Source organism: Leucoraja erinacea, chromosome 11, assembly GCF_028641065.1.
Source record: "Leucoraja erinacea ecotype New England chromosome 11, Leri_hhj_1, whole genome shotgun sequence".
Taxonomy (NCBI): domain Eukaryota; kingdom Metazoa; phylum Chordata; class Chondrichthyes; order Rajiformes; family Rajidae; genus Leucoraja; species Leucoraja erinaceus.
This window is the reverse complement of record NC_073387.1, coordinates 56300021-56316083: the sequence shown is the minus strand read 5'-3', so window position 1 is coordinate 56316083 and position 16063 is coordinate 56300021. Positions and strand designations below refer to the sequence as shown.

General features: G+C 50.7%; 1 protein-coding gene across 1 annotated transcript in view; it reads left to right on the top strand.

Annotated features, from left to right (window-relative positions):
* Positions 1-16063, top strand: part of LOC129701385 (teneurin-2-like) — a 372354-nt gene that overhangs the window by 154440 nt on the left and 201851 nt on the right. The window contains exon 4 of the mRNA XM_055642523.1: positions 2851-3089. Within this exon, the coding sequence (XP_055498498.1) occupies positions 2851-3089 (239 nt within the window). The remainder of the gene's footprint in view (positions 1-2850; positions 3090-16063) is intronic.

Below are 16063 nucleotides of genomic sequence, written 5' to 3'. Positions count from 1 at the left end.
GGACTCGGTGGGCCGAAGGGCCTGTTTACGTGCTGTGTCTCTAAACTAAAACTAAACTAAACGCTTTTCACCTCCAGCTTTCGTCCCCATTGCATGAAGTCGGGGCTAATCTTACTGCCTTCTTGGCTGGCCCAGCAACCTCACACTCCCTTGCGTGTGTGTGCGGATATTAGCGTTGGTGTGTGTTTCCTTTAGAGATACAGCTCGGAGACGGGCACTTGTGTCGGCGCCGACCAGCGATCACCGCGTGGCACGAGCACTCTCACAAACGCACCAGGGACAATTTACAATCGTTTACCAAAGCCAATTAACCTGGAAACCTCTTTGTAGTGTGGGAGCAAACCGGAGCACCCGGAGAAAACCCGCGCAGGTCACGGGAAGAACGTCGCAGGTCATGGGATCAAACCTGGGACTCTGGCGCCGTGAGGCAGTAGCTCTACTGCTGCGCCACCGTGCCGCCCAGAACACGCGCGCACGTGTTTGTGATACGTCACGGAAACTTCCTTCAACCCACTGAGTCCACGCTGACCAACGATCACCCCTTCAATCTCGCTCTATGCTATCCCACTTTCTCATCCACCCCCTACTCTAAACTCAATTTACAGAGGGCCAATTACACAACAAACCTGCACGTCTTTGGGATGTGGAAGGAAACCCACGAGGTCACAGGGAGAACATGCAAACTCCACACAGACAGCAAAACCGGGTCTCTGGTGCTGTGAGGCAGCAACTCTACCGCTGCGCCACCGTGCCGCATTATCGAGAAGATCCAAACTTGGGGAGGGGGGGGCTGAACACAGCAAGACTCAAAGTTCAGACACAGAGCGGGCCAGGCAGCATCTGTGGAGAACATGGATAGGTGACGTTTCACAGAGTGCTGGAGTAACTCAGCGGGTCAGGCAGCATCTATGGAGAACTAAGGAAATGAGGCAAGAGTTTCGGGCCGAAACCGGGTCAGGCAGCATTTGTGGAGAAAATGGATAGGTGACCTTTTTCCAGAACTCAGGATTTCAGCATCTGAAAAGTTGCCTATTTCCAGAGTTAGCTCCATAGATGCTGCTGCATCATAACTCAGCGGGTCAGGCAGCATCTGTGGAGAACATGGATAGGTGACGTTTCACAGAGTGCTGGAGTAACTCAGCGGGTCAGGCAGCATCTGTGGAGAACGTGGATAGGTAGAATTAAGAGTTGGGACCATTCTTCAAACTGATGAGACCTACCCCTGTCCTTCAGAGATGCCGACACAAAGAAGGGGAAGGGTTTCGGCCCGAAACGTCGCCTATTTCCTTCGCTCCATAGATGCTGCTGCACCCGCTGAGTTTCTCCAGCAATTTTGTGTACCTTCGATTTTCCAGCATCTGCAGTTCCTTCTTGAACAAAGAAGGGGAGACGCTGGTTTACAAAACGAGGTGGAACCTTGAGACTGACGTCCTGATCGGGCTGACACGAAACACTGCCTATCCACGTTCTACTGAGATGCTGCCTGACCCGCTGAGCTACTCCAGCACTTCGTATATCTTCTCCAGAAGATAGACACAACAAAGTTGGATGAACTCAGCGGGTCAGGCAGCATCTCTGGAGAAAAGGACACCCAGTTACTCCAGCTTTTTGCGGCAATCTTCGGTTCAAACCAGCATCTGCTAGTCTCGACCCGAAACGTCGCCCATTCCTTGTCTCCAGAGATGCTGCCAAACCCGCTGAGTTGCTCCAGCGTTTTGTGTCTATCTGTACCTCCCTCCTGCTCACATTCTGTTCCCCGTAATGTCACCACAATTTGGAGGAGCAGCACCTCATATTTCGCTTGGGCAGTTTACACCCCAGCGGTATGAACATTGACTTCTCCAATTTCAGGTAGTCCCTGCTTTCTCCCTCTTTCCCCTCCCCTTCCCAGCTCACCCACAGCCCACTGTCTCTACCTCTTCCTTTCTTCTTCCCATCCCCCCACCCCACCACCCCCCCCCCCCCCCACCCCATCCCCCCCCCCCCCCCCCCCCCCCCCCCAGCCCCCCCCCTCCCACCTGTCTCCCCCCCCCCCCCATATCAGCCTCGACCCTTTAAAAATAAGGAGTAAACAATTTAGATCGGAGACGAGGAAACACTTTTTCTCACAGAGAGTGGTGAGTCTGTGAAATTCTCTGCCTCAGAGGGCGGTGGAGGCCGGTTCTCTGGAGAGAATTCTTTCAAGAGAGAGCAAGATAGGGCTCTTAAAAATAGCGGAGTCAGGGGATACGGGGAGAAGGCAGGAACGGGGTACTGATTGGGGATGATCGGCCATGATCACATTGAATGGTGGCACTGGCTCGAAGGGCCGAATGGCCTACTCCTGCACTTATTGTCTATTGACCCGAAAAGTCGCCTATTCCCTTCGCTCCATCGATGCTGCCTCACCCGCTGAGTTTCTCCAGCATTTTTGTCTACCTTATGTTCCCCAGAGATCAGTTCAGTTCGGTTTAGTTTATCGTCACTCGTAACGAGGTGCGGCGAAAAGCTGCCGATCCTTGCGTGCTAACCCTGCCTGACCCGCTGAGCTATTCCAGCACTTTGTGCCTTCCCCAGAAACGCTGCCTGACCCGCTGAGTTCCTCTGGCCCTTTGCTGTGAGCCGGCTCCTGCAGTTGTGACTGAGGTTTCTCTTTTAACTGCAGCGTGTAATCCACTACCAAAACCGCAAGGATCAATAATCCAGTGGTTCCCTGCCGATGGGTAACTGCATCTCGGCACTTACAGTGACCAATAGTCAACTGGGCATTGCAATGAAATAGAGCAGTCATTCTATAGTAGACTTAGCGTTAAGTGCCATCTAAATATTAATGCGCACTTTTAATATTTTTCCCTCCCTTCCCTACTGAAGCAATGCACCTCCTTGACTTGAACTGGCAACTACAACCAACTGATGGACAGATCTTTAGGAATGGAGTGGGAACAGGAGACGCAAGTGATGTAACAATAGCACCATCTTCTGGCCGAGGTAAAATCTGTTTGGAGTGTTCGATAATAACTAAAGTGCCTGTCCCACTGTACGAGCTAATTCAAGAGTTCTCCCGAGTTTCCCCCGATTCGAACTCGGAGAATTACGGTAATGGCCGTTCCTAGGTACTCAGGGGCTCCCGTGGGCATTTTTTCACAGTGCCGAAAAAACGTCACGACTTTCCGCGTTTCCCGGGTACCTGCCGTTAGCGTTACGAGCCGCTACGAGACATCCACGAGTTCCGACGTAACCGCCACGTACATTCTACCTACTTACCACGAGTTTGGCTTTTTTATAACTCGGGAGAACTCTAGAATTACCTCGTACAGTGGGACAGGCCATTAACTGAAAGTGCCTGGTATCCCACTTGCCGATTGTTTTTCGGCGACTGCCGGCCTCGTATTAGTGTCGCCAAAAGATTTTGAACGTTTTCAAAATCCAGCGGCGACGAGGAAAATGTCGCGACACGTGAAAAAACACCGCGCCCGTCAATACGTCGCCACCGCCGCGAATTCTTCGGGGATCTGATACGTCAGTCAATGATGCCGGTTGTCGCCGAAAAAAATCGGCCAAGTGGGACAGGCCCTTAACCGCGCTCGGCTCGCTCCGCGCTTGCTTTACGGCACGGTTAAAAGTTTATCGTTTCTCTCTCCCTCTCTTGTTCTTCTGCAGTCAAATAACCTTCTCTTTCCCCACTCCACCAGAACTAGGAACTCCCCCTTCCCTCCCTCCCTGCCCACTGTCCCACCAGAAAAAAAACACGCCTTGGGCACTTAGTTTGGTTCAGCTTAGGGACGCAGCGCGGAAACAAGCCCTTCGGCCCACCGTGTCCGCGCCGGCCAGCGATCCCCACCCCCGTACACTAACGCTATCCTACACACACTAGGGACAATTTACAATTATACCCAGCCAATTTAGCCTGCAAACCTGCACGTATTTGGAGTGTGGGAGGAAACCGGAGCACCCGGAGAAAACCCACGTGGGTCACGGGGAGAAATCCGTGCAGACAGCTCCCGTGGTCAGGATCGAACCCGGCGCTGTAAGGCGCCAACTCTACCGCTGCGCCACCATGCTGCCATATCACACCACCACCCCCTCCCCCAAGATCACCTGTATCCACCTATCATTTAGACACAAGCAACTGCAGACGCTGAATTACATAAAGGACACAAAGTACTGGAGTAACACAGCGGTTCAGGTCGTATTGCTGGAGAATATGGTGAATAAATGTAGGCTGCAGTCCGAAGATGGGTCTCGACCCCGAAATATCACCCATTCCTTCTCTCTCCAGAGATGCTGCCTGACCCGCTGAGTTACTCCAGCATTTTGTGTCTATCTTTGGTGTAAACCAGCATCTGCAGTTCCTTCCGGCACAAGCCTGCTGATGAGGCTGGAATTGGAACCAACAAGACAGATCTCCTATTTTTCCTTTCTATGCAAAAGTAATAAATATTTTAGAACGCTGCAGCATTTTTTTTTTTGCATACGATACGCTTGCCTTCGAAGAACCAACCAGAAGAGTCAGGAAGTCATGATGTAGCTTTATAGGACTTTGGTGAGGTTGCATTTGGAGTATATCGCATGCAGGTCTGCTCGCACCCAACATAGGGTGCGGAGGCTGTGGAGAGAATGCAGAGGAGGCTTACCAGAATGATGAGATCTAACTAATGTTCATCTTCCATGTTTCAAATGTTGACATCGCTGGGAACCATCACTTGTTGCAATAGATGATGGTGGTAGCAGAATTAGCTCAGGATATACATCCAGTTCCCAGCCCTGCTATTGGGACCACGGGGCCTACACTCCTGCTATGGGGCCAATGCTGGAGTAACTCCGCGGGACAGGCAGCATCTCCGGAAGGAATGGGCTTCTTCAGACTGGGCTTCTTGGCAGACACAGAGATAGGAAGCTCAGGTGGAGAAACGCAGATCAAGACAATGCAGAGACAATAAGGAAGCTACGGAGCGAAGTAGAAAAAGATATATACAGATCAACCAAGTGCAGACCCGTTGGGTCTGCTCCCCCAATGGTGTGATCCCCAACCCAATATTCCACCATGCACCCGTCTCCTCCAACGGAACTGAACCCGTTCCCAAATGTAAGATCCCAGCACTCCCCTGCCTTCCTCAGCAGTGGAGCGAAAAAAAAGGTATCCCTCCTGCAGCAGTTCCAATTGCAATACAATTGGCCCTCCTCCTCCTGTTGAAGCACTTGCTGTGATATCCCATTGAGGTGAAAAGTTCAGAGTGTTCCTGTCTTGCAACTTTGTTTTGAAGTGTGTTGGAAGCTGATAGGAAGGAGCAGCGAATCAGAAGGCAGACAGGCAGTCGGATGGACGGCAGGCGGCAGCCACAGACTTTTATATAATAGATAGATATACAATATTTTATGACATGTCATTTGAGCCTCAGTGAAACGTAGTTTCCACAGCCACACAAACAAAGACAATTCCTACAAGACACACAAACAATTCAATTCACACAAACATCCATCACAGTGAATCTCTTCCTCACTGTAATGGAAGGCAAAGTCTTTTCTTGCCTACTTTGAAGTTCTCCTCTTCTCTCCGAAGACAGTTTAACAACATCCCCTCTCTCTGCCCCCCCCCCCTTCCACCCCCCCTCTGTGAGTCCCTGCTTTCTCCTTCCTTCCCCTCCCCTTCCCAGCTCTCCCACAGCCCACTGCTTCCGCCTCTTCCTTTCCTCTTCCCCTCCCCACCCCCACATCAGTCTGAAGAAGGGTCTCGACCCGAAACGTTGTCGATTTCCTTCGCTCCATAGATTTCGCTCCAGCATTTTTGTCTATAGACAGTATGGACAATAGGTGCAGGAGTAGAGGCCATTCGGCCCTTCCAGCCAGCACCGCCTTTCAATGTAATCATGGCTGATCATCCCCAATCAGTACCCCGTTCTTGCCTTCTCCCCATAACCCCTGACTCCGCTATTTTTAAGAGCCCTATCTAGCTCTCTCTTGAAAGTATCCAGAGAACCGGCCTCCACCGCCCTCTAAGGCGGAGAATTCCACAAACTCACCACTCTCTGTGAGAAAAAGTGTTTCCTCGTCTCCGTTCAAAATGGCTTACTCCTTATTCTTAAACTGTGGCCCCTGGTTCTGGACTCACCCAACATCGGGAACATGTTTCCTGCCTCTAGCGTGTCCAAGCCCGTAACAATCTTATATGTTTCAATGAGGTGTCCTCTCATCCTTCTAAACTCTATAGTGTACAATCCCAGCCACTCCTTTCTCTCAGCATATGACAGTCCCTCCATCCCGGGAATTAACCTGGTGAACCTACGCTGCACTCCCTCAATAGCAAGAATGTCCTTCCTCAAATTAGGGGACCAAAACTGCACACAATACAGACTCCAGGTGTGGTCTCACTAGGGCTCTGTACAACTACAGAAGGATTACAATCGAGCCACCCACGGTGGGCAGATACACGATAAGGGGAATGGTGTTAAGTTCAAGTCCGGAAAAGTCTGATGGAATTTAGACCGAGGGTCTCCAGTGAGGTAGGTGGGAGGTCAGGACCACTCCCTGGCTGGTGATAGGATGGTTCTGTTGCCTGAAGGGCCTGTGCCACTCTCACGACTTAATTCACCACCTCTGCCGAGTTTGCCCTTGACTCACAATCCCAGCATTGTCGTCACGAGGTCGTAGGTAGGTCGTAGCAGGTCGTGATGCTGGTCGTAGGTACTCGTGGCATCAAGTAGGTCGGGGCGTTTTTTCAACATGATGGAAAATGTCCACGAGTAAAAAAGGTTGTGAATTTGGTTGTGAAAGTGGGACGGGCCCTTGATAACAGCCGGGAAGAAACTGCCGCTGAATCTGGAGGTGTTTTGTGTTCGTTTTTAGTTTAGTTTATTGTCATGTGTACCGAGGTACAGTGAAAAGCTTTTTGTCAGGGTCGGCAAATGGTCAAAATCTTATTCCCAGGATAAAAAATATCAAACATTAGACGGGATAGCTGTAAAGTTAGAGGGAGCAATGTTTAAAGATATGTAAAGGGCCTGTCGCACTAATGCCCCCGTCCCACTTTAGGAAACCTGAACGGAAACCTCTGGAGACTTTGCGCCCCACCCAAGGTTTCCGTGCGGTTCCCGTAGGTTGCAGGTGATTGCCGGAGGTTGCAGGTGGTTGCCGGAGGTTGCAGGTAGTGGAAGCGGGTAGGGAGACTGACAAAAACCTCCGGGAACCGCACGGAAACCTTAGGCGGGGCGCAAAGTCTCCAGAGGTTTCCGTTCAGGTTGCCTAAGTGGGACGGGGGCATTAGGCTATTTTAAGGCGATTATTCATAGTCGTAGCGGGTCACCGAAAAAACGGTGACTGAACCCCCTCCCCCCCTTCGACATAAAATTTGAAATAGAATCATTCGTTTAACAACAAAAACTGACGACAACCTACGATAACCTGGCGTCAACTACGACAGCGTCTACGTCAGGAGAAGTCACGCTTCGCTCATTGGCGTCAAACCCACTGTTGCCGACTGTCTCCGAAAATGTTTCAACGTGTTGAAAATCCAGCGGCGACCAGAAAGACGCTACGACTCTACGGGCGACTGAGGAGACGACTCACGACCGTACAGGCGACACCCCGGCAACCACGTGGCGACAGTCTAGCCGCCTGTAGTCGCCTAAAAAATCACCCAAGTGGGACAGGCCCCATGGAGCAAGTTTTTTACTCAAGAGGGTGATGGGTGCCTGGAACGCGCTGCCAGATATGATAGTGGCGTATAAGAGGCTTTTGGACGGGCACGTGGATGTGCAGGGACGGAGGGATATGGATCACGTGCAGGCAGATGAGGGATGGTGAAAAAGGTGCCCAACGGATATCACCGGTGAATGGCACGCTCCCGTCCATTGAGTCCATGTTCTAAAAAGCAGGCGCTGTCTGCGGAAATGCACGCAGCCACATCGCCAAGTGACCCTTCTCCAATACCCAAACCATGGACTGTTTACCTTCTCTACAACTAGGGAGGCAACTGTCAGGTATCTCCGTTGACGAACCATAGGTCGGGGAAATTGCTTTTTCCCGTACGCTGTCACTTGTACCGTAAACAACGTACCTCGGGTGAGGCCAATCACCACAGCGCCCGGCCCCCCCCTCCCCCGACACTTAGTGCATTTATTTTTTTTTATTCAGCAAGCATCGTTTGCTATGTCGCTCTTCAAGGGAGCCTGCTAAATGCATTTCGTTGTCTCTCACTGTACACTGACAATGACAACCAAATTGAATCTGAATGGATCTGAATCTGAATCTGAGATGGTCTTTGCAACATGTTGGGCACGGATATTGTGGGCTGAATGGCCTCTTCCCGTGCTATAACAGTCCATGTTCTAAAACCCAGGCATGTCGGCTTGGGGAGAACGTGTAAATGCACGTAGCCACAACTAGAAGTGACCCTTTCTGAGCCAATACTATAATGCAAACCTTTATTCAATGTGTACTGGTACTTCTCTGTCAACTAGGGTTGCCAGCTGTCCCGTATTAGCCGGGACACCCCGTACATTGGGCTAAATTGGTTTGTCCCGTACGGGACCGCCCTTGTCCCGTATTTGACCGCTACTACTCGGGTTGAGAGAGCTGTCGGGTCAGAGCGCCACGTCCGGCCCCGCCTCACCCCGTCCCGACGTAGTGCAGCCCATGGAGTGCAGCAGCAGCAGCGCCTCGCCCGTGGCCCCGTCTGTCAGTCGGCAGCCCAGCCAGCTGTCCGACCTTCGGACCTTTGCTCACCGCCGACACCACCACCACCCCTCCTTCTCACGGCCGATCATCGGTTCATGAGTTGAAGGGGCGGACTCGGGCTTTACTTTAGTCTGCTGGACTCGGGCCCAAAAAGGGACCTCAGCTGGCCTTCAGCCCGAAACTGGGCTTTCCTGTTCTCCAGCAGTCCAGCACCCGGGGCCAACCAGCATTTTGTTCTACCTGCGGCCAACGGCCGCAGGGCCTTTTTGGCCCCCTCTCCGCTTGGGACTGAGAACGTTGGCCACCCCAAGGGTGAGCCGCCTTTTATTTGGTCATCTCTTTGTCGCTAATTGTTAGCGCCATAGTCCCAAGTTCGAACTCGAACAAAGCAACAACTGTTCAGCACTGCTGATGCCGCAAGGAAATTACGGATCCGCGTGGGTTTTCTCTCCATTGAACGGTTAATTATTCCAAAGCCGTATTGTAGGTAATTGGCTTCGGTACAAACCCAGGTCCCTAATTAAATGGGTTTTGGCTGCAGAGAATGGTGGCGCCGCTCTTGTTTAGCCTCTCCTATTTACACCTTTTGCTCCACTTTACTGCAACTAATAATGCCCCTGTCCCACTTAGGAAACCTGAAAACAGAAACCTCTGGAGACTTTGCGCCCCACCCCAAGGTTTCCGTGCTCTAAATGGGACGGTCATTCCTGGAGGAGGGGGCTTTTTGTTCCAGATAAAGTCCCTAACTGCTTCCACTACCTGCAACCTCCTTCGGCATCCACTTGCAACAGCAGGGAAGCAGCTGTTCCTGAACCTGGGGTGGGGCCTTCTGTCCTGACAGGAGGGGGGGGGGGGTTTCCTAAGTGGGAACTGGTTCTTGATTACTTTAATGCGATGCTTGACAGCAAAAGTGCAGATGGAGACTTTCTCAGCGGCGGCCTGGGCAGAGCAGTTGCTGGAGAGAAGGGATGGGTGATCCTCTTGGATCAGACAAAGTGCTGGAGACCCGAAAGCAGGTCGGCCCTTATCCTTTTCTCCAGAGAAGCTGTCTGACACGCTGAGTTACTCCAGCATTTTGTGTCTATCTGTAGTTTAAACCAGCACCTGCAGTTCCTTCATGGACATTAATCCGATGCCGCTCCCCTCTCTGCTACTGTATTTGGTAATTGATCTAAGGATTTTGGGCGGCACGGTGGCGCAGCGGTAGAGTCGCTGCCTCACAGCGCCAGAGTCCCAAACATGGGAACATGTTTCTTGCCTCTAGCTTGTCCAAGCCCTTAACAATCTTATATGTTTCAATGAGATCCCCTCTCATCCTTCTAAACTCCAGAGTGTACAAGCCCAGCCGCTCCATTCTCTCAGCATATGACAGTCCCGCCATCCCGGGAATTAACGCTATCCTACACACACTGGGGACAATTTACATTTATACTAAGCCAATTAGGGGACCAAAACTGCGCACAATACTCCAGGTGTGGTCTCACTAGGGCTCTGTATAACTGCAGAAGGACCTCTTTGCTCCTATATTCGATTCCTCTTGTTATAAAGGCCAACATGCCATTCGCTTTCTTCACTGCCTGCTGTACCTGCATGCTTACTTTCATATGATGCCTTCGGCCCTGGGATGGTTCCTCCAAGTTCCCATCTCCTCTCTCTCTCACTCAGACGTCCACATCCGGCTGGCAGGGGTTAGGCGGGAGAATGGGGTTAGGAGGGAGAGATTGATCAGCCGTGATTGTATGGCGGAGTAGACTCGATGGGCCGAACGGCCTGATTCTGCTCCTATCTCTAACAAACTCACGCACCTTCAGCTAAGCTGTAATGTTATTAATCATATCCTCTCTACCCTTCCCCACGTTTCTCAGAGCGGGTATAATGTGTTCTTTGGCTCAGAGTCAATTCTGGTCACATTATGCTGTCTTTAAGCACAATCGGAAGTTGTCTTACATTAGAGCCTTGATAATTGCCAGTTGCGTTTGTTTTCATCCTAATTGCTGGACTCCAACATAATTCTACCGCTTGCCATTCTCACCAGCCATCACTCACCAGGTTCACAATGCTCACTGCTCCTTGAATTGATCACAATGGTCCTCACATGGAGATGGATCAAGTTACACTTTATGGCTGATTTGTTACCCGCTCAGTTCATGCACATATGTTGATTTATTTAATAGCTCCTTTCCAAAGCAATGTTCTAAATCACCACTCTCTCCGACATTAAGAATAACTAATGTCGATGAATATTTCAGCTGGAGAGTTGGTCATTCTTTAAGCCCGACGACAGCCACGTACGCGGAGGATACGAGCAGAACGCAAAGCGTTGGAGGAACTCAGCGGGTCAGGCAGCATCTCTGGAGGGAAATAGACAGGCGGGTTAGAATGTTGCAGCAACTCAGCGGGACAGGCAGCATCTCTGGAGAGAAAGAATGGGTGACGTTTCAGGCAGTCAGGACCCTTCTTTAGATGATCAGATTCTTCAGATGATCGTGACTTCTTAGGTTCTGGGAGCAGAATAAGGCCATTCAGCCCATCAAGTCTACTCCGCCATTCAATCTCGGCTTGATCTATCTTTCCCTCTAAACCCCATTCTCCTGCCTTCACCCCTTAACCCCTGACACCCGTACTAATCAAGAGTGTGTCAATCTCCGCCTTAAAAATATCCATTGACTTGGCCTCCACAGCGCCAGAGACCTGGGTTCGATCCCGACTACGGGCGCTGTTTGCTCGGAGTTTGTACGTTCTCTCCCCGCGACCTGCGTGGGTTTTCTCCGGGTGCTCCGGTTTCCTCCCCCTCTCCAAAGACGTGCAGGTTTGTAGGTTAATTGGCTTCGGTAAAGATTGTAAATTGTCCCCCAGTGTGTGTAGGATAGTATTAGTGTGCGGGGATCGCCGGTCGGCACGGACTCGGTGGGCCGAAGGGCCTGTTTCCGTGCCGTGTCTCCAAAGTCTAAAGTAAAGCAAGCTGACAACTCAGTCCCGTCAGCTTCGACCGCTCTTTAACACCAAGCCAACGGCGCCTGTATGGGACACAATGTACTGAAGGCGACAATTCACATCATAGATCTGGGCGTCAAAATGTCACTGCACACGGGAAAGTGAGCTTACAAGGCCTTCAGCCGCAGGCTGCGAGTCATGTAGCCCATCAGAAGAGAACGTGATTGCTCTGAGCAGGAATAAACTCTCTCGGTGACAAAGGAATTGGCTTCGTAAAGCCCCCGTCCCACTTTCCCGAGTAACTCACAAATTTTCAGATTCAGATTCAATTTTAATTGTCATTGTCAGTGTACAGTACAGAGACAACAAAATGCATTTAGCATCTCCCTGGAAGAGCGACATAGCAAATGATTTGAATAAATAATAATAAGTGTCCGGCGGGGGTGGTGATTGGCAGTCACCGAGGTACGTTGTTGAGTAGAGTGACAGCCGCCGGAAAGAAGCTGTTCCTCGACCTGCTGGTTCGGCAACGGAGAGACCTGTAGCGCCTCCCGGATGGTAGGAGGGTAAACAGTCCATGGTTGGGGTGAGAGCAGTCCTTGGCGATGCTGAGCGCCCTCCGCAGACAACGCTTGCTTTGGACAGACTCAATGGAGGGGAGCGAGGAACCGGTGATGCGTTGGGCAATTTTCACCACCCTCTGCAATGCCTTCCGGTCGGAGACAGAGCAGTTGCCATACCATACTGTGATGCAGTTGGTAAGGACGCTTCCCAAGTTTTCCCCTCGATTCAAACTAGGAGAATGTCCGTAGCAAGTCCGTAGATATTTTGTAGCGGCTCGTAATGCCAGCCGTGGGTACTCGGGGCATCTGGTAAGTCGGGACGTTTTTTTAGTATGTTGAAAAATGTTCTCGAGTAAAAAAAATAGCCCCGAGTGCCTGCGGCTGACATCTCGTGTTTGAATCAAGGGGAAAACTCGGGAGAATTCGTGAGTAAGTCAGGAAGGTGGGACAGGGGCTTAAGGCTTCACATTGCTGTGGTGCCTCTGTAAGCAAGGGCAGTAAGTGTGAGGAGATGGCGCCCTGTAGGTGGGGAATGCCCGCAGAATTGTACAATCTCAAGCTGCTCCGACTCTTCTTTCTAGTTAGAACATTGATAGAACTTCGAAGAACACAGCACGAGGTCTGAAGAAGGGTCTCGACCCGAAACGTCACCCGTTCCTTCTCTCCAGAGTTGCTGCCTGTCCCGCCCGCTGAGTTACTCCAGCGCTTTGTGTCTATCTTCGGTGTAAACCAGCATCTGCAGTTCCTTCTGACACAAGGACAGGCCCTTCGGCCCACGCTGTCTGTGCTGAGCATGATGCCAAGAGTTCAGTTTAGTTTATTGTCACGTGTAGGGAGGTGAAGTGAAAAGCTTTTTGTTGCGTGCTTACCAGTCAGTGGAAAGACTGTACATGCTTACAATCGAGCCATTCACAGTGTACAGATGCTTGATAAAGGGCCTGTCCCACTGTCATGATTTATTCACGAATTCTCCCGAGTTTTCCCCTTGATCCAAACTTGCAGAATGTTCGTAACGAGGTCCATAGGAGTCCGTAGATATATCGTAGCGGCTCGTAATGCCAGCCGTAGGTATATGGTAAGTCGGCACGTTTTTTCAAGCCCATTGAAAAATGTCCACGAGTAAAAAAATAGTCGGGATGAAAGAAATTGCAACTTCTTACTCGTAAGGAGGGCATCGAAATAGTCGTGGGAATTCGTGGAGTTTGTGAACATTGGAAGGTCGTAGAAGTTCGTAGATTACAATGATCTTGCTTTTGTTTTAGGTCCTTTAAACTTGGCAGAGGTTTTCAATTAAGTCCTGAAAGCGGGACAGGCCCTTTAGGGAATAAAAGCGTGGAGCGATTGTACTGTGAGTGCGTGGATCTACTACCGTGGCTGACACCCAAATAGTTGGCATGTTGGAAGCTCCGGAGAACATGGATATGTGACGTTTTGGGACAGGACCCTGGGAAATGTTACCTGTAATGTCTCGCACCAACGCCATCTTGCAAGAAGGGTGCACTTCCAACAACTAACAGAAACTTCTAGAAGGTCAATTAAGCTCAGTCACGAGACAATGGCCAACTCGCCAGCTTGTACTCCTGGCCTCAAGGGGGCGCTGGCATTTACATTACATTAAGGGCCGGTCCCCACCAGCATGCGACTCCATGCGGCAAGCGCGACCTTACGTGGTCGCTTGAGCCATACGGCCTCGCGGGGCCGGTCCCACTTCGATCGCCGGAGCCGTATGGAGTTGTGCGGAGCTGGTCCCGACATCGCGCGGGGCTCCGAAAAACTGACCGTGTTAAAAAATTCCGCGCGGCAACGGCCTGCAGCCGCCTCGACGCCGTACGTCACGCGCGAACTTCCCGCGGACTTCGCTCGAACTTCACGTCACTCACTCGACCTCCGCACGGCCCCCGCTTCTGGTTTGGTCACGCTTGCCGCGTGCAGTTGCATGCTGGTGGGACCGGCCCATTACATTTCCCCCTTCAACTTTGTGTACATCCACGACATGTAAATGACAATACGGTACCATTACAGTCTGAAGAACGGTCGAGGCCCGAAACGTCGCCTATTCCTTCGCTCCATAGATGCTGCCTCACCCGCTGAGTTTCTCCAACATTTTAGTCTACCCACAGTATCATTAAAGCCATTTAGAGATGGCTTCATTTAATTCAGCAGAACATTTGTTCATTTCCCATATATTTTCCTTCAGTAGTCTTTTGCATTCGATTTAAATTCTGCTTTTGTCCTTTAATATCCACATAAAGTTTTACATGAGAACAGTGCTGCTGTTTTCCACTTTCTCAAAACTAAGGACTCTGGCATTCTGTCTCATTGCCTCTCGCTACGTCTGGGAGTGGCTTCTGGCTCCTGCCTCTCGCTGCGTCTGGGAGACGATTCCTTGTTGCTCAGACAGTGGCTCCTCCATCTAAGTTTCTCATGTATGGGAGACTGTCTCCTCCATCTATGTTTCTCACCGTATCTGGCTACAGGTGGCCTATCTCTCCCCGGCTATCGGGGTCTATCCTGGGCTACAGGGCTCTATCCTGTGCTATCTATCTATGTTCTCCAGATGGAAGTGTTGGAAGGAAAGGAACTGCAGATGCCGGTTTACACCAAAGATAGACAGACACAAAAAGCTGGAGTGACTCAAGGGGTCAGGCAACAGCTGGGGAGAAAAGGAATAGGTGACATTTCGGATCGAGACCCTTCTCCAGACTGAGAATCGGGGGGGAGGCCATTGAGCGGTCTGACAAATCAGAGCCGCTGACCCAAGATGCTGCCTGGCCCGCTGAGTTACTCCAGCATTTTGTGTCTTTTTTTTCAGCATCTGCAGATGCCTGTTATTCCACGATGCCAAGACCACCTCGTATCTAACTGTACACAACCCATATCACTCCATCCCCAGCATATGTATGTGCCTATCCAATCTCTGCCTCAACTGCAATAGACAATAGGTGCAGGAGTAGGCTATTCGGCCCTTCGAGCCAGCACCGCCATTCAATGTGACCATGGCTGATCATCCCCAATCAGTACCCAGTTCCTGCAATAGACAATACACAATAGGTGCAGGAGTACCTCCTCTGGCAGCTGGTTCCATGCACCCACCGCACCCTCTGAGTGAAGACTAAATTGTCCAAATCACCCTTCCAATTGCGTGAAGTTTGCAAAACAAACATCATCAGATTTGCAGGATTTTACTGTAAGTGTTTTTAGAAAGTTTCTGCGGTGATAATTTCTGACTGCTTTAGTTCCTGTGATGTGCTTTGGAAAACGTTAGCATGTTCAAGATTGCACGATTATGGTGACCTGGTGTGTCAGTTATTAATTTATATCATATTAAATTATTATTATTATATTCAGTACATCCTCGCAATAACAGACCATGGGGAGGAGGGTGGGTGGGGGGGGATGTGGGGTACAATAGATTTATAAAGAACCTTTCAAGTTTTTCTAGTGTTTAAGAATAAGGAGTAAACCATTTAGAACGGAGATGAGGAAACTATTTTTCACACGGAGTGGTGAATGTGGAATTCTCTGCCTCAGAGGGCGGTGGAGGCCGGTCCTCTGGATGCTTTCAAGAGAGAGCTAGAAAGGGCTCTTAAAGATAGTGGAATCAGGGGATATGGGGAGAAGGCAGGAACGGGGTACTGATTGGGGATGATCAGCCATGATCACATTGAATGGCGGTGCTGGCTCGACGGGCCGAATGGCCTACTCCTGCTCCTCTATTGTCTACTGTCTATTGAGACAGTTCTTCTGAAACCGAAGATCTCGGAGAAAACCCACGCAGGTCACTGGGAGAAGGTACAAACTCCTACAGACAGCGCCCGTAGTCGGGAGCGAACCCGGGTGCCTGGTGCTTTAAGGCAGCAACTCTACTGCTGTACAACTGTACTGTGGTCTTTCCATATGAATGTCTGCGGGTG